General features: G+C 39.5%; 1 protein-coding gene and 1 pseudogene across 4 annotated transcripts in view; both read left to right on the forward strand.

Moving 5' to 3' along the window:
- The window catches only part of RNPC3 (RNA binding region (RNP1, RRM) containing 3), a 25,446-nt gene extending 2,792 nt beyond the window's left edge, over positions 1-22,654 (forward strand). Inside the window, exons 2-15 of one of the 4 annotated variants that reach the window (XM_072998025.2) lie at positions 1,750-1,797; positions 3,059-3,177; positions 4,093-4,176; positions 5,007-5,118; positions 8,876-8,944; positions 11,614-11,753; positions 12,987-13,112; positions 13,583-13,719; positions 14,573-14,734; positions 14,944-15,038; positions 15,123-15,181; positions 16,116-16,248; positions 17,423-17,499; positions 22,434-22,654. In XM_072998025.2, coding sequence (XP_072854126.2) covers positions 1,750-1,797; positions 3,059-3,177; positions 4,093-4,176; positions 5,007-5,118; positions 8,876-8,944; positions 11,614-11,753; positions 12,987-13,112; positions 13,583-13,719; positions 14,573-14,734; positions 14,944-15,038; positions 15,123-15,181; positions 16,116-16,248; positions 17,423-17,497 — 1,359 coding nt within the window. In that variant the 3' untranslated portion in view covers positions 17,498-17,499; positions 22,434-22,654. Of the gene's footprint in view, positions 1-1,749; positions 1,798-3,058; positions 3,178-4,092; positions 4,177-5,006; positions 5,119-8,875; positions 8,945-11,613; positions 11,754-12,986; positions 13,113-13,582; positions 13,720-14,572; positions 14,735-14,943; positions 15,039-15,122; positions 15,182-16,115; positions 16,249-17,422; positions 17,500-18,167; positions 18,388-20,433; positions 20,522-21,199; positions 22,206-22,433 lie in introns of those variants that run through there. The other 3 variants (XM_072998024.2, XM_072998026.2, XM_072998027.2) reach the window with 3 other exon arrangements.
- On the forward strand, positions 7,668-7,822 carry LOC140707115 (U1 spliceosomal RNA; annotated as a pseudogene).
- Positions 22,655-23,048: the final 394 nt, after the last annotated feature.

Here is a 23,048-nt window from a genome sequence, read left to right on the forward strand (position 1 = left end):
ATGCTTTCAAACTGCTGGGTTGGCAGCAGCTGGGACAAGCGACAGGAGCTCACTCTGTTGTGTGGATTTGAACTGCTGGTCTTTCAACCTTGCAGCCCAGAGGCTTTTGCGGTTTAACCTGCAGTGCAACCACACCCCTTAATATACAGGTTAATTGACAGTGTGAAGAAGCCTTTTCCCTTTGTTGCTGGTAATTCCTTCCTCTGCTTCGCACTCATTAAACCTTATCTGTTGAACTGTTCTAATTGTAAATAATACGCTTTATGAAATACATGAGCTATTGGAGTATTCAAAGGAGGTTAATTAATATCAGTGGGATGTAGAAACAAAATTGTGACCAAGAATGGAGAATCTGGATATGGTTAGTTTAGAGAAAGGATAGATTTGAGTATTGATACAACTTTTTAAGAGATCTTGAAATCAATGGATGATTTGTTTTCTGCTGCTGCTACAAAAGGTAAAACTGGATTCTGCTAGCTTAAATTAAGCATCTTATAAATGACACTTATGTCCTGTGAAATCTGCCATGTTTGTACTGCAACTTTCACCAAAGTGCTGGAGGGTCTGAGGGGAGGAAGGAACAGTTTTACATATGCAGACGAAATGTCTCAAAGTTGCCATTTTCTAGAGTGAGGTAATGAACACTGCATCTGATATTGTACACCAAAAAGTATAGAAGCGTGTGACTTCACTATTACAGTCTGTATTCACTGCTGAAAAGGAAGGGCTGCTGTGGAAATATTTGATAGCACTTTTGCTCACAGTAGCAAGAATAGAAATTGATTATAAATCAAAATTGTTAAGTGATTGTGGTATCCCCTTCTGGCTTAAAAAGATATGTTGGTTAGTAAGTTAAAGATATTAAGAAATGTAAATCAAAACGATAATTTCACATCCATTTATCCAGTTTGACATCCATTATTCACACCACGGTGACCATGGTGAAGAGAGAATAACTTTCCCCCCTCATGTTTTAAGCCATTTTGATTATAACCAGGAAAAGATGACTAGAAGGTATTCAGAGGTAATTGACCTGGTTTAAGTGACCTTGGTTTATGTTATTTAAGATTTGTCAGAAGGACTAGACAGGAAGAGTGATAACTCTAAATTCATCTAAACCTTGATCTAAAGGGTTTGTTTTATAATGGCACAGACATTCAGAAAACTGATATACAGTGATGAGGTTTGTGAATAAGACTTGTGTTTCTAGTGAGAATTAATTAATTTCATAGCTGGTACTCTATTTTCTATCTGATCAGTATGATAACTTAGTAATGAATCAGTCAAAGTGATTGTGGCTAAAGATAAAAAATTGAAATATTATTTGGGTAACTAGGGAACTGTGATCCCCATTAGGGATAAGAGTTGCTGGAGTCGACGTGTGCAACAGAATAGAACTGTTCTCTCTGTCTTCCTTGATATTTTATTCTGATATTTGTTTGGGGTACAATTGTTTTCATTTCCCAATTCTATTGGTATTACAAAAATAAGTGCTGAAAAACTGTATTTTGCATTGAGAACAAGGTTCTCTCTGAGATGTGCGCCTGCGACTCTACCCCCTTCCGTGCAGATCTCCTCCTGCTCCATGCATCCACAGCAGCGCCTTTGGTTCCGGTTGGAACAGAATCCCATGCGTGGGTGAGGAATCGCACATGCTAGAAGCAGAGCCCCACCCAGTAGGGCTGAAAATTAGAGGGACCGTTGATTAACATCTGTACTTATAAAATCTGTGTCTGTTTTGTTTTTCAGAAACATACAGCTTTTGCTACTTTCCCTAATGAAAGTACAGCTGCTCAGGTATGTGTTGAGACTGTTACTAAACATTTTACTTTGCTGGGTTCTTTCCTGATCAAATTACCTCCCAACACAGAAGCAATATGTTGAAAAGAAGTCTTAAAAAGTTTATACATACATGGCAATAAGATCTATTGAAATTTTAGTGGGACTTCAGAACAAAATTGTTTAGGGTCAGGTTTCTGTGAAATTTAAATAACATTGATTGAAATCCTGCTTGTGCAGGTTCATGCATGCACTAATTAAAAGTTTCTTATCTTTGCCCCAGTCCAGGCTCTTCCTTTAGTCCTAAGCAAGCCTTTAGGGGCCTTGGGATAGGGAGGAGTTTTTAATATCTGAAGGTCAGTACTGCTGGTCCCGGTGATAAATGGCCATTCCTGATGATGTATGTCATCAGCCTTTCCCAGGTGGAACTGCACCAACAAGATTTCGGGTGCAATATTACTAGGTTGACAGAAAACATGCTTGAGGGGAAGTCTTGGTTAGCAGGCCAGATGCAGGTCATGGAATCTCCCTTTTCTCATTTCTCCTTGGTCTGCTTCCCCTGTGCTGCTTGTGTGTATGTATATACACTGTAGCATATGTATATAGGCTTGTGCGAGCCTTGATCTTTTCAGTAAACCAGAATTGGTGGAATAGAAAAATCCAGTCCTTACGAACTGGTGAAATACAGGAAAAAAATTGTCAACAATATCAAGCTCTGCTCCTCCTGCCGCCCCCGGGTGCAGCAGTGGAAATGGGGTGTAGTCTCTTCTGTCACTTAAATTAGTGGTCCCCAATCTTGGGTCTCCAGATGTTTTTGGACTTCAACTCCCAGAAATCCTGGCCAGCAGAGGTGGTGGTGAAGGCTTCTGGGAGTTGTAGTCCAATAACATCTGGAGGCCCAAGGTTGGGAACCACTGATAAATCACCTCTGGATGAGTAAGAAATACTGAGCCAGTTTTTTTGGGGGGGGGGGGAGGTAGGGACAGTTGTCATGGAAACTGTATATCTATCTATACCTGTTTGTATCTAATTTGAAGTAAGTCCCACTGAGGGCAGTAGGGCTTATTCTGCATTTGTAGATATGATTGTAACTGAAAATTCTGGCATTGGTCATTAAGGAAAATTAAAAGTATTTTACTTGTCCAAATAAGCTCCCCCGCCCCCAGTGGCCTGGAATTAGCAAAGTGAACTGGAAGTGGGGGGGAAGCAAGAGATTAAAATTGATTATAGATTGTCTTTTTTGAATGTATTAAATGTTGTATGTTTTCTTTATTTGAAGGCCTTATTAAAACTACATCAGCTGAACCTTCTAGGCCATACACTAGTAGTTGAGTATGCAAAAGACCAAGATAGCATTCGAGCTCAGAGCCAATCTTCTGTGTCTGAAAATGACAGAAGGTACAGTATGTGGATACTGTTATAGTTTCAGATGAATTATTTTTATATTTTTAATTTCAATTTTTTTGCAATAAATACAGAAACATTTAGATTGCATGCATACATCTGATGTTTGTAGATTTAAGGATGTTACTGCAGTTGCATAGTTGACTTGGATTGTTCTCTTTCTATCCATTATGACCTTGTTATGGAAGATACCTCTACTCAGGCTGTTCTGTGCATAGGTTATGAGCAAGTTAAGGACTCTGAGTGAAGCAGTGAATTGTTTTGCCAGAGAGAGAGAAAAGATTATGACAAAACAAAATAATGCCCTATAATTTTTTTTCAATGTCTGGATATTTTCTTTGGTACTTTCATAGGGTTATAAGGATTCTATATAATTTTAATAAGGATTTAGTATGAGGAAAATATTTGAATGGTGATTTATGTTAATGAATCAAATTATATTAATGACTCCACAAGAGTGTCAATAATTGATAATTCATGTAAGATATTTAATGTTTTTACTACTGTCCTCTATTTCATCAGAATTTTCCAAATGGACTTTAAATCATAGAGATCCATGTAAAGAATTGGCAGCTTCAAAATTTTCCTTCATGATTTGGTTTCTTTGAAAAGTCTTGTTGCTTTGTTATGGATGTGGAAGGCAACTGGCGCAACATTTAGTTGCTTCTTGATGGCAGTTAATGAGTCATGGCTGGGATTCTTGTATCCACTGGCTTGTGAGGAACTCAAGATTTCCACTTATTACTAGCCAGGTAGAAGCAACTGTATGTTGTGATGTTTGCTTTCTGTATGTGTAACAAAGCAGTAGGATTTCAGCCAGTTCATCACAATAAAACTAGAGTCATTTCAGCATGCCATACCATTTTGCTATGTAGAACAGTGCTCTTGTATATGCTTGGTTTTTTTCAGTCTCGAAGAACCTGTCAAAGAAGAGAAGGAGAAGAAAGATTTAAATTGCCTCAAAATTGAAACTGGAATTGCTCCTAGCCATGGGTTAGTATTTAAGTGTCAGTTGTACACATTGAAATGCATTTTTACAAAAAAATTTTTTTACAAACAAGTCATTTGCTTATTCTAGCTTCTAAAAGTGGGTCACGTTCTCTTTGTTTTAAAACTTGTATCATTCAAATTACCATTCCTTAAGATTTCCAAGAGATGTTTTTATCTGCCATGACTAAAACTTGAAATCCTGCATTCTATATGAAACCAACAGATATACCTAAGGAACAGAGCCATTTTACCTGCTGAAAAGGCCACAGTCTTCAGGACTCCTCAACTTGTCTGGGTTTTTTAAGACTTCTTAAATTTCTCTCTACAGTGATGAGTTAGGATTTGAATATTGTATGAATCAAAAATATTTCTTCCCGTAAGTGTAATTTTTCATGGGCTGGCATCTAAAATGTTAATATGGCAAGCACATAATAACATGTTTAATGTGAGCAATGTATTGCCATGTTTTAGGCTTTGAAATTCTCTTTAGTTTCATAAGCGACTTGCTATGTGTCATCAGGAGCTATTGTTATAGAAGGACATACACAGTATATCTAGGCTTAATGGAACCACTTGCATGCATCTTTGGGTCCTGCTGTTGTGCCACTGATTCCGGCTTTAGCAAGCCTTCAGAACAAAATACAGAGTTTAAAAGAAGGTGCATAGCACTGAACAAGGGGATACATTAAGAAAGTGTACAATTTAATAGTGTCTGTAATATTTTAGAATTGCTTATGAGCTAAATGTTTTTAGCTCATGCTTTCAAAATCAAAATTTTTAAATATGATTGTGTTGTGTCTTATTAATGTTAAATATTTATGGTTTCTTCACAGGTTAACTTTTCCTGTAAATTCTTGCCTCAAATATCTGTATCCCCCACCTTCAAATGCAATCCTAACTAACATAGCAAATGCATTGGCAAGTGTCCCTAAGTTTTATGTACAGGTAAGTGTAGATACACTTTTTTATTTCAGTTCAAGGCTTAAACCATGTTTTTGCTAGTGTTGGGCAGCACTGCTGCTAGATATTTATTTATTTATTTATTTATTTGGACTTCTACCCCGCCCATCTAGACCAAAGGTCTACTCTGGGCAGTATTACAAGTTTAAAAACAGTTAAAACAGTGAACATATACTATAAATCCAAGATGGCAAGATGTGAATTAGGATACAGCAGGAGGGAAAGCTTGCAGAAATAGCCAGGTCTTGACTTTGCTTCTAAAGACATCCAGACAGGGAGCCAGGCAGATCTCCATAGGCAAGTTGTTCCAAAGGCGAGGGGCCACTGCCAAGTAGGCCCAGTTCCTCGTTTTTTCCTTCCAGACCTCCCTTGGTGTTAGGCCCCTCAGCTGCCTGGCCTGGCTGGAATGAGTGACTCTGGGTGGGAGGAGGCCCTCTGGCAGATATCGAGGTCCTAAAACATTTAGGGCTTGATATGTCATCGTTAGGACTTTGAAATCAACACAGAAGCAAATGGGCAGCCAATGCAAGGCAGCCAGTGTGGGGGGAAATATGTTCGTACCTTTTCACCCTTGTAAGAAGTCTGGATGCCATATTCGGCACCATCTGGAGTTTCCGCATCAGTCTCAAAGGCAGACCCATGTAGAGTGTATTACAGTAGTCTAATCCTGAGACTGAGCACATGGACCAAAGTGGTGAGCGCCCCCAAATGAAGATAAGGACACAGCTGGGCAATCCGCCGAAGATGGAAGTGTGCAAAATGGACCACTGACACCACATGGGTTTCCATGGTGAGCGCCGGGTCCAGATGTACACCCACATTGTGAACCTCTCGGTGACAATAGTCACCCCCCCCCAAAAAAAGCGAGAGTTTCCCAAACCACTGATGTCTGGGGCACCCACCCAAAGGACCTCCATCTTGCCCAGATTCAGCCTCAGTCCATTCTCCTGCATCCATTGCTGAATGGCCTCCAGGCAGTGCTCAAGGGACGAAACAGCATTCACTGTTGTTGGAAAAAAGGAGATGTAGAGCTGAGGATCATCAGTGTACTCATGACATGAAACCCCACATCTCCTGATGACCCCTCCCAGCAGCCTCATATAAATGTTAAACAGCATTGGAGAGATGATCAAGCCCGAACCCCACAATTGAGGCTCCATGGGGCCAAGGAACTCTCCAATCTCCAGTCTCTGGGGACGGTCCTCCAAGAAGAAATGGAGGCAGGCAAGAGTCAGGCCACTGATTCCCAACTCAGCCTCCCCATGAGAATATTGTGGTTGATGGCATCAAAGGCAGCTGACATATCAAGGAGGACCAACAGTGCCACAGAGACGAAATCTGCCAGCTCCGGTAAGGAAATGGCTGGGTCTCAGAGCGCGGTAACCCAGCAAGATCCCAAAAACCATCCCTGGCCCCAGTCAACACGTGGAGGATCTCTAGACCCGTCGCCACCGCCACCGAGCGCCTAACAACCTCCAGGGTGTTCTTGTACACAATGGCTACTCCCCCCCCGCCCCTCCAGTCTACTCTGGTGTTGGACTGCATAACCAGAAGGACAGGCAGGAGTCATGGGAACACCCCCTTCCCTGCCCATCCATATTTCAGTTATGCATGCCTTGGGGCAAGCTGCACGGTTGCAGGGCACCCTCAGAAGAAGGGAACAGTAAACAACTTCTGATGGTTCTATACCTGTAAAAGGATCGGCATAAGTCAGAATTAACTTGGCTATACATGATATACATGATGATGATTATTAAATAGCTCTACTGAAGGACTTTCGTTTCTTAGGCTTTTTCCACTGCCGAACAGCTGTTCCCCCTCGCAATGCGAAGAAACATTGGTATGCGATCGCATTAGCGATCGCAAAATCCACATCAGTATGCGGATTCATTGTTAAATGGTGCGCTCGTTATGCGAGGCACCACTGTACTGTAATCCAGTTAGAAGTCACAAGGCACAGTTAGTTTCCTTGCTGCAACACCCTTTGGAAATACATTCTCTATTAGATGCCCATAACTAGTTGAAAAGTGTGCAAATTGAATCCAAATTTCCCATAGAAATGCATTGAAAATTAATTAATGCATTTTTTATGGGGGGGGGAAGGTCAGAAACTTTTAAAAACTTAAAAGAAAGTCATTTACCGGGTACTGTAGACTGAGCCTTGCTCTTCACAGTGCCTTGGTAGACCCCAGAACAGTCAAAAAAGAGCCACAAACAGCTAAAAGCCAGCAGACGGCAGCCATTTTCTGCTCTTCTCCGCTCCTGCTCCTGCCCCCTCCCCTCTCCCCACCTAACGGCTGATCGGCGCTGGTCTGAAATGCTTCCCAGGCAAGCAGGTTTCAACTCAAACGAGCACCTTTTCACCCAAACAGGGTTTAACCCAAAACAAGCAGCTTTTAAAGAAAAAGCAGATTTTTAAGGCAAGCATGCACGTTTCTACACAAGCAGGTGCAGCTGGGAGGTGCAGCTGGGAGGTCACCATGCCTTTGGGGGATAGGGCACAGAAAAGGGAAGAATTTTCAGGGGCCACTCCAACTCATACCTGGCAGGGGAGATACCATTATTGTAAAAGTGGTTTTCCCAGGTTAAGGCTCATCTATAGCACTTTGGATGTGCTGACCCCTATGATTTCCCCAAATGTGGGAAAATCAACTGCCTAAGTGGGGAACTGTGTTTGTGGTTTCTCCTGGTTTTTCTAGAATCACTCTTTTTTCCCTTTGGTCCTTGCCTATTCTCATTGCCTACTGCTATTGGCCTTGCTGGTTTTCCAGGTAGGCTGCAGGAAGCAGATCCTGAAAAGCCAGCAGGGCAGAATGGTGAGGTCCAAACAACAAGCAGTCTCTGGTGCCAGTTCAGAGGCCCCCCAGCATGGCAGTGGGAGGCTTCTGGGTGGTGGTGACTGAACCCTTTTTTTTACTTTATTTACTCCATAAGACACACATACTTTCTCCCCCTCTATTTGGGGGGGGGAGTGCGTCTTATGGAGCGAAAAATACGGTATATGTCTCTAGCTTTTCCCTTCAAATCAAGCTGTGGGAAAGAATTGTCTTAGTTTGGAAATGCCTTTTTGTTCTTCTTGTGCCGGTTTAGCAGGGAAGGTGGTAGTAGCATACAGGAGCAGCTGATGGGTGCAGGTGGAGCAGTGCACCCTTCTTATCCTATTGGACACCCCACCTCTGTTCTAAGACTGTGTGTGCATGCTCATGCAGGCATTATCTTCGAAGAAGCAATTCTAAGCAACTTATCAGTGCTTGTATTTTGAACAATGAAATAAAGTACACTTAACTAATCAACCTGGGTTACCTGTTTAGAGAAAGCAACCCTATAGGACAGTAAGGGTCATGTTTGCTCTTGAGGGCAATATGAGCATGACTAACTGCAAATCTAGATTTTTAGTATGTTCAGCCATTCATTGCCTGTAATAAGAATGTTTATTTATGCTGAGAAAGAGATTTTATGAATAATCCTGTTTGAGATACATGCAGAATGACTTAAATCATTTGTAGAATACCTTCCACACTTCTTTTCCAGTTCCAGAATTTGTTATTCAGATACAGTTTTCTTCTCATTAGTTTTTTGAAGTGTGGACCAAGAAATCTGTAAGTAATTTTATTATTGAACGTGGAATCCTTAGAGTATTGTGACAATAAAGAATTATTGGCATAATAATGTGAAGCAGATTGAATTTTTAAAGAGAAATGCTATACGAATACTAAGCTGCAATTTTTAATTTTATTTTCAGGTCTTACATCTTATGAACAAAATGAATCTTCCCCCTCCTTTTGGACCTGTTACTGCCCGGCCGCCTATGGTAAACTTTAGCATTCAAAGTTTTGTTAATAAAAGTGATGTTGGCCAAAAGACCGTTGCTTAGTGTAGTCAATTGCACTAAAGTAGGCTTGTTCAGTTATTGGGATTTAGTATGTCACCTCCTCTGTATGTTCCATTGATTCAAATGGACCTACTCTAACTGCAACTTACTTTAGCTTAGTAAGTCACAGGTAGCTTATGCCCATTCGAGTCAGTGTAACTCACAGAGGAGTTGACTCATCAGTCCACATTGATTCAGTGAGCCTACTCTAGTGCAGTCTACTGTGTTAAGCAACAAGCTTTTGGCCATCATATGTTTGTTTTAAAGATACATTTACTTTCTAAAGTGGGTGGTCAGGAACCAAAGAACTGCTTGGTCTTAGAGCAATGTTTGTATGAATCTAGTGGAATTTTGACTACAGTGGACCCTCTACTTACGGAATTAATCCGTATTGGAATGGTGTCTGCAGGTCGAAAAGTCTGTAGGTCGAGTCTCCATTGACGTACAATGCATTGAAAACTGAATAATCCCGTAACTGGCCATTTTTGTTCCATTTTTGTTCCATTTTGGTTTTTTTCTGGTCTGTAAGTCGATTCTCTGGCTGCAAGTCGAACCTAAATTTTGCGGCCAAAGAAGTCTAACTCGAAAAGTCTGTAAGTAGAGGGTCCACTGTATTTCCCCTTCAAAGGCTGATCTTTGTGCCATATTAATTCCTCCTTTGTTTTCTATACCTTTGGATCCACTTTGAGAGAGGAGAAAGAGAAGTGGACCTGGACATTTTTCAGGTAGCCTAGTATTTAGTGGGCTGAAGTTCCAGAGAATTTTTCTTCGAGGGGAAATTCAGGAATTACTGATGGTGCTGAAAGATATGCTCAAGTTTTTAATTATATGTTGACAGTTTCTTTGAATAATGCAGAACAAATAAGGGGGAGGGATGTGTAACAAAAATAGTTAAGCCTCGTACTCAGGATCTGTTAAAACATCTATTTCTAGCTTCTTCTTGTACAATGGTAGGATGAATGGTTCAAGAATGCCACACATTTTCTATTGTCCAAAAGTGATGCAATGCCTTTTTCTTCAGATAGGCTCAGTACCTTTTTGACCAAATTTTTCCATATCACTGGGTGCTTGATCCCATAGGATCATTGCCAATCAGTAGGTTGTAGGTTTTAGAAAACTTGGTGATTCGATGTTGCACATTTATGAGGAAAAAACATTTAGTAATTTTCAGGGCTTGAAAAACCAGTCAGTCAAAAATTTCACCAGTCAGCATGACCAGACTATAACCTTGCAATTTATGTTAACAAATTTAAACTAGGCACTTATTCACTTTTATTTCTAGATAACAATGCGTACAAACCCAAAATAAATTGTATTATGTACGCGGTATTCACCTATGTCTTCTTAGTAGAAAATGCACTACTGTCAGATGTGTTGCACTGGTGTCCTTGAACATGCCTGATAGTTTTAACACTGAAGTACCATTTATCGATGGCTTTAGTAGGGTTAAACTGTGGTAGTAGAAGTCCATTTAGATTCACCATCATAAGGTCATCTAAGCTTTCAGTCTCTAAACACGATCTGAATTTATTTTTGATCAGATTCATCTGGCTGAAACCCCCTTTACAGCTAACTGTAGAAACTGGTAGAACAGAGGCAATTTTAAGGATCTTCAGAAGAACAGGACTCATACCCCCATGGTGGTTCATTGCCTTTCCCAGTAAATCCACTGATGACAGACCTTTTGTGCATATTTCGAATTCATACAATTCGTCCAGGGCTTTCTGAATTATGTCTTCTTTGCCCTTGTGTTGCAAAAGGTCTTTGTAATGAGATACAAGTACGGTTACTTCCTTTTTACCAAAACTTTCCAAGGATGTTTTTGGCCATGTGAAAGTATCAAATATTGACATTGATGTTAATATGCCATCTGTAGCAATGTTCAAAAAGCACATTTTTATGTCAGCCATTCCCATCTCAATAATTTCTTTTCTATCACATTCAAGCTTTTTTTGTCCATTTGATTCCCAATCTAGGGTCCCCCCAGGTGTTCTTGGACTGCAGTTCCCAGAAGTCTTCACCACCAGTTGGCTAGCACAAGAACCAGTCCAAGGACACCCGGATGACCCAAGATTGGGAATCACTGATTTATACCCTCAGACTTGGGTTGCTTTATTACCTGCGTATTTGTGGGGCCATGAAGCTTGTATTTTGAATGTCTTTCTTTTGAATGTCTCCAGCAAAAATAAAACTGAAAGCAAAAGTGCCTGGCCTCTTAAGGAGCCACGGTTCCTCCCACCCTAGGATGTGTCCTCGTTTGGTTGAAATTAGGAGCAGTGAATCTCCATATCCTCCATCATGGGACTACTCTACATTCTCCTGCGGAGCTATATCTCTGTGTGCCACTCAAACTCTCTTCTTGTGAGAAGAGGGCAGTTTTCCTTTTGCAATGGGAGGGGGAGAGAAGGACTGCAGGATTAGAGAGAGAGAGAGAGGTGGAGGGGAAAGAGGCAGGCAGGGAGGGAGCTGTGACTCATCCAGCAGCACTTTTCAGTCATCACATATGAGTGGACGAGTGCATTTTTCCAAGCCCAGGTAATTTTTGAACTTAACAGGATGCACATTCCAGTTTTAAAGAGGGTGTGTATGTGGTTTGATTTCTCATTTAGTATGAAGACTATATTCCTCTACCACCTCCTATGCCACCATTTCCTCCTGAAGAGCCTCCCTTGCCTGAAGAAGAGGATGATCAAGATTCAAGCAAAGAGGAGTCAGAATATGAAAGTACTGACGAAGAAGACAAAGAGAGGTTGGTGGCATTTTGCAGAATGCTGTTCCCTCTAAGAGTCATCTCATTTTTTGACTTATAACAGTAAAGTTTTCAGCTTAATTCTTTATGTGAAACGTCTGTGGTAGAGAATCTGTCTGTCTGTCTGTCTGTAAGTTCTGGTGAAATCAGTGAGACTTTAAAGTATATACCGTGTTTAAGACAGGGTCTTATATTAATTTTAGCTCCAAAAAACGCAGTAGGGCTTATTTTCAGGGGATGTTTTAAATTTTTTCATGTACAACAATCTACATTTATTCAAATACAGTCATGTCATCTTCTTCTGGTTGCTGCACAATGGTGGAAGGAGTGGTTTCACTTAACTAGGGCTTATTTTGGGGGTAGGGCTTATATTGTGAACATCTTGAAAAATCATACTAGAGCTTATTTTCAGGTTAGGTCTTATTTTCAGGGAAACAGTGTATTTTTTGGGTAATGGTCTAGTGCTGAACAAGAGTTCTAGGAGGAAGCTGACAGGACAGCTGGAAGAGATACAAAAGCAAGCATGGGAAACACAAACTCTGTTTGGTGAGTTGCCAAGCAACAAACTAGTGCTGAAAGAACAAAAGGCAAGCCTGATGAGCAGAGATGGGCATGAATTGCTGATTCAATGATTCAGCCAGGTTCATTTACTACTGCAGCAGATGTTTGGCATTTTGGCGTCCTGCTTCCTCCAGTGGGCACCCACTCAGGGGCAGTGTTCCAGCTTCCCTGTCCCACCTCTTCCAGGCATTGCCTCTGACTGGGTGCCCGCTGGAGGGGGCGGACCAATGAACCGCAGAACACCTGTAGCAGCGATAAATGAATTGGGACATAGCGATAATTTGTGCCCATCTCTACTGATGAGTTGAATATCAAAATGCAAAATATTGTCAAAGTTCAGTGGAACATTCATAAGTCAGAAAATAGAAGAAGACTACTGGATGAAGGAAAACTTACAAAAAATAATGGAAAGTTTAACTGAACATTATTGTCACACGGTCCTTCGAAGAAGAGTTTAACAAGTTCTAGTGAACTGCCTAACCGGTTGCTTTTTCCATGCTTTAAGTTTGTATGCATCAGGTTTCCACTCTTTCTGTGCTCAAAATCCTGATTCAAGGGTGGGGTGGGGAGATTTCCTATGTTATAAACTTTGCCTATAAAACTCTTATTATTTCACATTCAGAATTAATGACAGAAAAAGTCACTATGTATGTTCCATGTGGTGATATATAGATTTGCAAAACTGATGGAATTAGCGACATTTCAACCAAAGCGGCAGATACCGACAAAGCAGCGCCATGCAAGAAAACGAAGAAAGATTAAAGACTTATTAAATACCTCCCTACCAACTCCACAAAGGTACTGAGTTGTTGTTTAATACAAAGCATTGTTATGTAATGACTACCTTAGTTTTCTGCCATTTGGAGTTTTATACAGTGACTTTGTTGATTTCCTTATTACCTATTGTACAGAAATAAATGCCAGAGATGGTGTTTGTGCACTTTAGATAATCTTTTTTGTTCTGGCTATTCATTAATATACTTCCCCTTAATCCTACCACTTTCTGAAGCTTGACATTTCTACTTCTGCTTTTTATTCTATGCTGAGTGGCTAGTCTGCAACAAGAATTATAGATTTCTAATCCTCCCTTTGTGTTGCACTGGATTTGCTGGAACATGTCAGATTCTAGCATATCCCCCACCCGCCCCGCCCCACCCCGGGATAATTTTGAGTAGCACATTAGCACCATTTGGGGAGGGGAGACTTATGACTGGAATGGGAATATTTCAAAAACGAAAATAATAATAAGCTTAATGTATTTTAAACAGTAATTTGCAACCAGCGCTATCACCTTCAGATGTGTTTGAGCAGCTGCAGCCTGTTGGCCTCAAAAAAATTGAATTTCACATTTCTGCAGACACACCTGCCATTCTTCAGAAAAGTTGGGGGAAAGAGCACAATAATGGTACGTAACAAACGTTTGCTTATTCACCAATTTCAAGTTGTCATTGTAGTTGGAAGCAGGTGCAGTCTGTTGGCCGAGTGACTGACGTTTTAGTTGAGAAGTCACAAACTTGTTTAGCATGTCATCTGAATGTATGCACTTTTGTCCTCACTGGGGATTTCTCTCAACAAATTGGAAACAAACTCTATATTCTCTAGTTTTTATGGAGGGAGACAAAATGGAGTGGACACAAGAGTTGCCTTCATGTGACACACTTAGCAAATTGTATCCTAAAGTGGTTTGTTTAGCCACTCCAAGGCAAGTGGGGCCAGTTGGGCAGCATGCAACAGCGTATTGGCTATGACCAATAATCTAGGTTTTGTACAGAATTCTGGTTTGTCGTATTGTCTCATCTTCTCCAGTATATATGAAATGCTTTGAACATTTTAAAAAAAGTTTTTACTGTTGTGGTTACTGTTTACAGACGGCATCCTGTTGTGTCATTTCTGTCCATAATTCTGTAGCTGCAGCATGATTTTTGTTAGGGACGGCAACCATGGATTTCTATTTCTATTAAACTCTGAAGCTTTGAATATATACTGTTAAATCTCTTTTGTTTCTACTTTTTGGCAGTATTTCATTCAGAGCTTTACAAATAGTGGCTACAGTCCAGCACAAACTTAACTTCCTTTAAAGTCTATTGAAATCAGTGCATTTAAGCATATTTAAGTTACACTGGATTGTAGCACATATCTCAAGTATGGGGCTGCTTATGTCAGGATTACAGCTTGATGTCAAGTATTTCTTTTGGCGTGCGCTGAGTGAAGCAGGGTTATAACCAACCTCTTGATTACATGTTCTGGACTTTTTTTAGACCTTTATGCAGCGGTTGATGAAGTATCGAATGTGGGGTTTGGAAAAATATTTCCTGTTCCAATTTCCAATCATAGAGAGGAGGAGGAGGAAGAAGAAGATGAAATACCTTCAGAATTCATTTCTAAAAGAGAACTAGAAAAAGGCAGGATATCAAAAAAAGGTGATTTTATTCTTTAAAATGCTATGAAACACAATATAAATATTTATGCTTTGCTATCATTTGAAATGCTGAGAAGGTTTAGATAGATTTGTCATTTGATGTCAAGTTGAGGTACAATCCATATAGTTTATTTCAATGTTAGAGATTAAAATAAGGAAAGCATCCAAAAGCTGCAGATTACTATTAACCTTCCTCATTCTGTATTCAAGAAATGCAAACACTTTCTGTCTTCAAAAACTATGAGCCCGGTGATCCAAATTGTCGAATTTATGTGAAGAATCTGTCTAAACAAGTTCAGGAAAAGGTACATACGATTTGAGAACAATATTATTTGCTTCTTGTATCAAGGAGTGAGCACTTTTCCTTATGTACTTTATTTGAATTCCAGGATTTGAAATTTATTTTTGGAAGATACATTGACTTTTCATCAGAAACGGAACGTATAATGTAAGTGAGGGCTGTACGACTAGTTCTGTGGGTTTGGTTTTTGTTCACTCATTGCAACCAGTTGCGCTACCATTGAGCTACATAATAAATTGGTGAGTGTCATGTGTTACCACCGACTTTTAGTAAGATTTTTGCTCTTCCTCCATCTGCTTATGGACCAAGTGACGGAAAGAGTAATAACATATGTCTTGAAGATCACCAGTGCGGAGTAGCAAAAAAATAATAATTCTGTAGATGGGTGGCAACATGCTGAAGGAATAGTTACTAATATGTGAGGGGAAAAATTGATGTATTAGTGGAAGACAGTGGTATGAGTTTTGAGTAGAAGTGAGATTGTTGAATGAGACACAGCACTTTGGAAATTATAAATAATGGGGATAATAAATGGAGCGGTTCCAAGGGAAAGCTGGCAAATAAGATGGTGGAAACTAAGGACAGTGGGGGAAGAAAAGAATGAGACAGCTGAAGAATGCAGTGTGTCAACAGAACTGACATTTTATGCAACAATATACTTGGAGAGCAGAGATAGGTTATGGGAATTGGCAAAATAACTGCTTCCCCTTTTTTTCATTTAAACAAATATGTCACCACTTTTCTGTCAGGGCCTCACAGAAATCTGGGACAGGGCCAACAGTTTATGTTCTTAAGGGTCTCTTCTCTCCTCCCCTCTCCCCTCCCCTCCTCAATTATAAAAACTTTTCTCTTCCTAATTATATAGTAGGTCTTTCCTAGGTAGTGGAAGGTGAATGCAAAGTGGGTGCAAGTGTTTGTTTCTGATTGTAAAAGGACTTAGTTGATTCTGTATATGATCTGAAGAATTTATTATCAGTTAATAATCTCTGCTACTTCCTTACATTACTGTATCTTCCTTCCATCATTTACTGTAGTATACAGTAAGCATATGAAGAAACACTCATATCTTGTTTTATCCTAGGTTTGATATACGCTTGATGAAAGAAGGCCGTATGAAAGGACAAGCTTTTATTGGGCTTCCTAATGAAAAAGCAGCGTCAAAAGCCTTGAAAGAAGTAAATGGATATGTTTTGTTTGACAAACCCATGGTAGTTGTATCCTTTTCCAAAGCTCTTCCTTTCATTTCTTATGAAATATTAAGCCTGGTTTCAATCAGTGCAGAGTGTGATGGGGTTTGTTTCCTTCCTGTTTGTCCATACAAAATACTTATTTGTTTTCAGACCAGCTGAAACATTTCTATCTGAAAGTCCTATAAAGACTGTGAGGACTGTACTAATTCATTATCTCTATTGGAGATTGTGAGCCCAAAAGAAAAAAAATTGCCGGCAGATCAGTTGATGCAGGCTAGTGAACATCTTGTGAAAATTTGAGTGAATTCTAAATAGGGGAAGGGAGTTTTTAAAAGGCCACTGGGGTTAGCTTGGCTTTTTTATTTCATTTCCTAAGACATTTGGCAAATGGCATAAAGTCAGTCACTGCATCCAAACTCTAATTGCTAAAATGGAAAACCAGTGGCATTGTATCAAAAATGTCATCTACCGTGTGGACCCCTGGACTATCCAGTGTACCTCTTTTTTTTTTTTTTTTTTTGGCATCTAGCCAGTAAGACCTGACACAAATTGAAGACCTTCAGGTTAGCTCCAGAAACTACCAGCTAGTTACGCAATCTGTTATTGAGGATATTGGGACTGACTGAATTTCATCAGTGCTTCTCAATCTTAAGTAACTTTCTGCTTTGAATTTTGATAAAATATTCATTAACTTTTTGCATATAGTCAGTGCATTAGCACTTTAGAATGTGACTGCATTCATGGTTGACTTGTGATGGTATATATTATAGGACCAAGTTGCTATTTAGTCTGGAGAACAGTATGTTTTGCATATTAATTTATGAGATACAGTACAAAGTTTTTAAAGAAAAAACAGTAGCAAGCAAAAAAATCAACATACTTTCCACATACAGATATTATTTAGAAGTTACTTTATATAATCAAAACCAGAACAAAACAATTCAGACAATAAATCAGAACGACCATATCTCCTCCTATTTTTTAAATCTTAATATTGTTTCTCCTTTGCAGCACTAACAAATGAGCATTCTGGCAGATTCTTTGGTTCTTTAGATCAGTTTATATAAAATAAATGGTGGAGACTTTTAAAAAATGTATCTTGTAAGACAAGCGAGTTCCATAATCTGTTAACATGCACAGTATCCACTGTTTGTGAATTCCTCTTGCAAGCATTTTCTGTTCCTTAATAAAAACACAGCAATTTGCTCGATCAGCGAGACCAAAGCCAGATTCCAAAGAAGAAAAGAGAAAAGCTAGGAGTAAAAACCCCTGAAGGTAAGCCACTCTAATCCATCATGCCTGCATAAAAAAAATGCTTAAGCAATTGACTTGTTACCCCATAGGTGATAAAATGTTTCTCTGGACTGCATTACTTCATGCTAGAAGTGATTGAATGGTCTTCCCTATTTTTTTTGGGGGGGGGGTGTCTTACAGGAAACTAGAAATTGAAAGGGTTCTAATTTACACTTTCATTGATAATACTCGTTTAGCCCTGTTCAGATAATTCCCTCCCAAAAACAATCCTTTACTTGTTTTAACTCATAAGTTAAAATGTGAAATGATGAGGGTTCTAGGAGAGGGTTATACTTTTGGTCCTGCCTATAGATTTTGCTTTCAGAAAGGTATGTCACACACCTAAATTGCTGTTTTTACCCACAGGCACAAACTTTCTAAACCTTTCAGTTAATGAATTGCTTCCTGAATTTTGCTGTTTTATCTTTTTTGACACTATATGTTTCTATTCAGCAGAATCCAATGTTATATGGCAGGACTTCTGTCTTGCTCCCTGGGGGATAACTCTGTTTTGGGGCATCCCCATCCTTCTGGAACAGATCTTGGGGAGAGGCACAATTGTCTCCCTCCTCGTTCTGCTGAGAGAAGCAGTTACTTCAGCAGGAGAATATAATTGGATTCCCTCTCTTTCTGGTTAATCTCCCTGATAGTTTGCTTGTTGAAGATGGAATGGCTGAAATCCTGTTGTGCAACTATGCAGGCATAACATGTGAAGCTAAGGAAATGATAGAAAAAAAATTGTGACAAGATGGAATATCCATGAAACACTTCTGCAGGGAGTCTTAACAAGAACTACTTACAGTTACGCAGCTTGGACATGAACCACATGTTCCACAGACATGAACCACAGCCTCAATTGCTCAACCACAACATGAACTGAGCAGGCACAAAATGAACCACACAATTGATAGTATAGCATTGGCTGCCTGGGCATAACTATACACCGTGAACAGGATGTCCTCCTTTATGTAAATGTGTTAAATAAATAACAGATGATAGATGATGGCTGTAGATTGCCAAAAATTAAAATAAAAAAATAAAATAAAATAATAGCTGTTTCAGTTCAACAAATGTAGGCAACCTGATGTCCTCCAGATGGTTAGAACCACAGTCCTGCAGAGCAGGTGACTACTGGCCATGTTGCTTGGTTTGTTGGATAGATGGGGTCGAAAATATCTAGATGACACTACCTTGCCATAGAGTCTGAGTCTTCATTGTTTTCCTGGCCAAATCTGGAGGTTTGTTTTTCTGGCCAGATCTGTTTTTTTTTATTGAAAGGTCTGTCATCAGGATTCTCAAATCCTGGAGTTTCCTGCCGTGTTTCCCTGAAAATAAGACAGGGTCTTATATAAATTTTTTGCTCTAAAAAACATGTTAGGGCTTATTTTCAGGGGATTTTTTTCATGTACAACAATCTACATTTATTCAAATATAGTCATGTCATCTTCGTGTTGCTGCACGATGGTGGAGGTGGGGTTTCACTTAACTGGGGCTTATTCTGGGAGTGGGGCTTATATTACGAGCATCCTGAAAAAACATACTAGGGCTTATTCTCAGGTTAGGTCTTATTTTCAGGGAAACAGGGTAATTTCTTTTTTAGAACAACAGTTCTAAATCCTTTTTAAATGATTTTTTTAACCTAAGGCCTTTCTTCCTGTTAGATTGTTTTAAATCAGCTCAGTTTTAATAATTTGAGAAATCACATTTCTCACGTGTTCTTGAAAAGCCCCTAATGAATGTTCCTGTGCATTGCAACTAATTAATAATAGCTCTACAGTTAGCTAATAAGTTGAGTTCACTGTTTTTTCACACATGGCAAAACAAAAAACAAAGCCAAAAAAACACACCACTGCATGGATTTTTAATATTTTTTTTAAATACTAAAGGATTGTTTAGAAGAGACTTTCCAACTCATTCCACTTAGGGATAAGATGCCTCTTTTAGTCATAGGTACATATTTCAGGGGCCTGCTTGTCATTGGTGGTTGGGGACAAATTTAAATGTAGGTGTGTACATCGTGTCCTTTCTTGTTCTAATCCAGTGGTTCCCACCCTTGGGTAACCCAGGTGTTCTTGGACTGCAATTCCCAGAAGCCTCCACTACCAGGTGTGTTAGCTAGGGCTTCTGAGAGTTACAGTCCAAGAATACTCGGGTTATCCAAGATTGGGCACCACTGCTCTAATCCATGCAATATACACGAATTCCTTTTCTCTCTTTCCCTTATTTCATCACTCACATGCCACAAATACAGGCTCATTATTTCTCTCATATTCACTCATACACATCTCCATCTCTACTTCTACTAGGTTTTTTTTTTTAAATAGAGGAGAGAGTGAAAAGTTGGAGAGGGACTTCAGCCTTATCTTGCAACTTCTCCTTGCTATTTAGAAACAGTTTTACAGCACTGGAGAAGGTGCTGCCTTCCTTGCTTCCTTAACCCAGATGTTTATGGAAGCTGACTGAGCTAATGAAATGGAGTACTTTGTTTTTTAATCTCATTTTGCTTATACAAAGAACAAACAAACAAAAACAAAAAATACTTTATTTGAATCTAACACTATAGAATGAGAAGTTTGCATATTTCATTTCCATTCATTTTAAATGCTATGTGGGTGCAATATAGGATGATGTAAAATGGATTCTGTTGGGCATTTTCTCCAAAGGGTTTCCCTATATTGGTATAGTGTGAATGCTTTCAGTAGTACTTTCTAGTAACCAAAATATCTTTAAATGTTAGACTGTGAAGCAAAATTGATGGTTGCTAGAGGTGGAAACCTGCATTGTCATAGACTGGGGAAGCTGTTGAAGTATACCATCTATAAATTAAATTGGATTCTGCTGTGTTATGTCTTCCATAACTTTATCTCAAGTTAAAATGATTATATAACTGCCGTTTTTTTGGCTTTTATTAATCAGCAGATTTAACGACAACTGACAGCACCAGTGCAAAGCAATGCAAATCATTTTTAAGATGGATGTGTCCTACTGCAAGGGACATAGATAGTGAGTCGCATTGTGCTTGCCCCCTATCCTATCCCTTCCTGCATGGCAGCATCGGGGAGATCTCCAATCCCTGGCAGGCAAAAAATGTGCTCCAGATAAAAAACTGAGCTTGCTAAGACAAGTGCAGTGCTCAGTAAGATGAACACTACAGAAATCACTCTGCTTCTCAGTTTGTATTTCTGGCTTTATGCAAAAAAACTACAAATGTTGTCCTAAGATGTATGTCTTCCTGATGTGACATACCACTCAGAACATTTTGTATGGATGTTTGTTGCCTGTTAGCTTGGTCACTCACTAACCCACATACGTGTGCATGCATGCACACAGATATCTGGATAGGCAGCAGAATTGAAGTTGGAACATGTTAGCTTATTATTGCAAAAATACAGAGGTGTACGATAACTTCTGCCAGAGACTGATGTCTTAGAAAAATATTGGGAAACGGGAGGAGCACTTGTGCTTTTAAAAAGACTCGGAAGCCAGAATCTGTGCATTTTCTGGCCTTGTACCAATACAGTCGTTAACATAGGTATGTTGTGGATTCAAAAATGTGCACATTTCTTACTATTATGTTTAGTCCAAAGATTTAAAAGTCCCTGTTTTTAAGTAGGCAGTGTAAACGATGAACATTGCAACAGAGAATAAAAAGATTAAACAATATTCTGCTGTTCTTCTTTAGAAACATTCCTGCGTAAAATACTGCAGTAATACTGTGTCATGCAGAGTGTATCCTTTCTTGTTGTATCCTTTTGTTGTGTGTTTCTTTTCTGCAAAAAAAATTCTTACATTCCTTTTTAGCATTGTGTTACACAGGAAACTAGTAGATCATGAGTAACACAGTTTAGAGAGCCATGCCCTTGTTATTTCCTAGGGTACCACCTTTGGAGGTTTCCCACCTTAAATGTAACTTTTTTGATCTCCTAAATTAAGCAACACAGGTTGGCCCTGCCAGACCTTCATCAAGTGTAAACTGCTCTGCTTACGTTGGTAGAGTTAAAAACTGTGTACTAGCTGAGAGTCTGGCAGTCCTCCAATATTGTAGTGTATCTGAATCAGTGGAGCTCAAGTGGAAATACATTTACTAGTCTTAAAGGGGCTGCAATGCTTTTTTGTTTTGCCAAAACAGACTAACATGGCTACCCCTCTGAAAAAAAATTCAACATCATGATATCCTGAAGAGAAAAATGGAATCTGTGGAGGAAAATAAATAATACTTTTTCTGCCTTCATGAGTAGGAATTTTGAATATTTTTAGTATTTATTGCATTTACTTCAGCAATTTATATACTGCCATATTAGTGCAGTGCACTGTTTTGCATGGTTAACAGTAGATAAAATCAAACAAACCCCAAGTGGTGAAAATCATACAGATGTATGAAATCATAAAAATTACAATACCTGGATGGTGCAATATTTCATAATAAATTGGCAGTAGTCTGTCCTATATTAGAGTGGGAAAGCAGTTGAACCAGTATCTTATAAACAGCTTACTAAACTGTTACCTACTGGTTAACCTGTCTTATTTAATATGTAGTGCACTATTCTGTATTCAGGGCATAAAAATAGAATAATTCCAGACAGACTCTTTGAGTTGTATCCAGGATTCCCCTTCTACAAATAGAACTTGAAGTGTCTTATGAGCAGAGTTGTCTCCCCATAACTCTGGATGCAAGCTTTAGTTGTCCCCTCCACTCTCATTATCCAGGCCAGTGGTCCCCAACCTTGGGCCTCCAGATGTTACTGAACTACAACCCCCAGAAGCCTTCACCACCACTTGTGGTGGCCAGGATTTCTGGGAGTTGAAGTCCAAGGACATCTGGAGGCCCAAGGTTGGGGACCACTGATCCAGGCCATTCAGTTTTCCAGTTGAGAAATGTGTGTGTGTGCTTTTAATGTGCCTTTAAATCATTCCAGGTTCATTTTGACTTCCATGTCTTTCAAGGATATTCAAGCTTTGGGAAGAAGGTGTGTGATCAGCTGGACTGTTGAACAGTACAAGTGCTTGAAATACAACACAGTTCTCCATTAACCGTACGTGCATATGGGCTTTTAAACAATGGAGGCCTTGCAGTCATCTAGCAGCTGTGCAAAATGTTGCAACTAGATATCTAATAAATTATTCACTTTTGCTCTGGTTTGTTGCTTTTTTCCTTAATAGAAAGTTTTTTGTTTTGTGTGCTGAACTAGAAAATGTGATGCAGCTGTTGAACCACTGTATTTTTCCAGTGTACAGTGGTGCCCCACTTGACGATTACCTCATTGTACGACAAATTCTCTGTACGATTAGTTTATCGCGATCGCTATTGCGATCACAAAACGATGTTTCAATGGGGTTTTTTTCGTTTGACGACGATCGGTTCCCTGTTTCAGGAACCGATTTTTCGCTTTAAGACGATCAAAAACAGCTGATCGTCGGGGTTTCAAAATGGCCACCCGCTGTGCAAAATGGTTCCCCGCTGTGTTCAAGACGGATTGTTCACATTACAGGCACCAGAAAATGGCTGCCCTATGGAGAATCTTTGCTGGATG

This window comes from Pogona vitticeps, chromosome 4 (genome assembly GCF_051106095.1).
Source record: "Pogona vitticeps strain Pit_001003342236 chromosome 4, PviZW2.1, whole genome shotgun sequence".
NCBI lineage: Eukaryota > Metazoa > Chordata > Lepidosauria > Squamata > Agamidae > Pogona > Pogona vitticeps.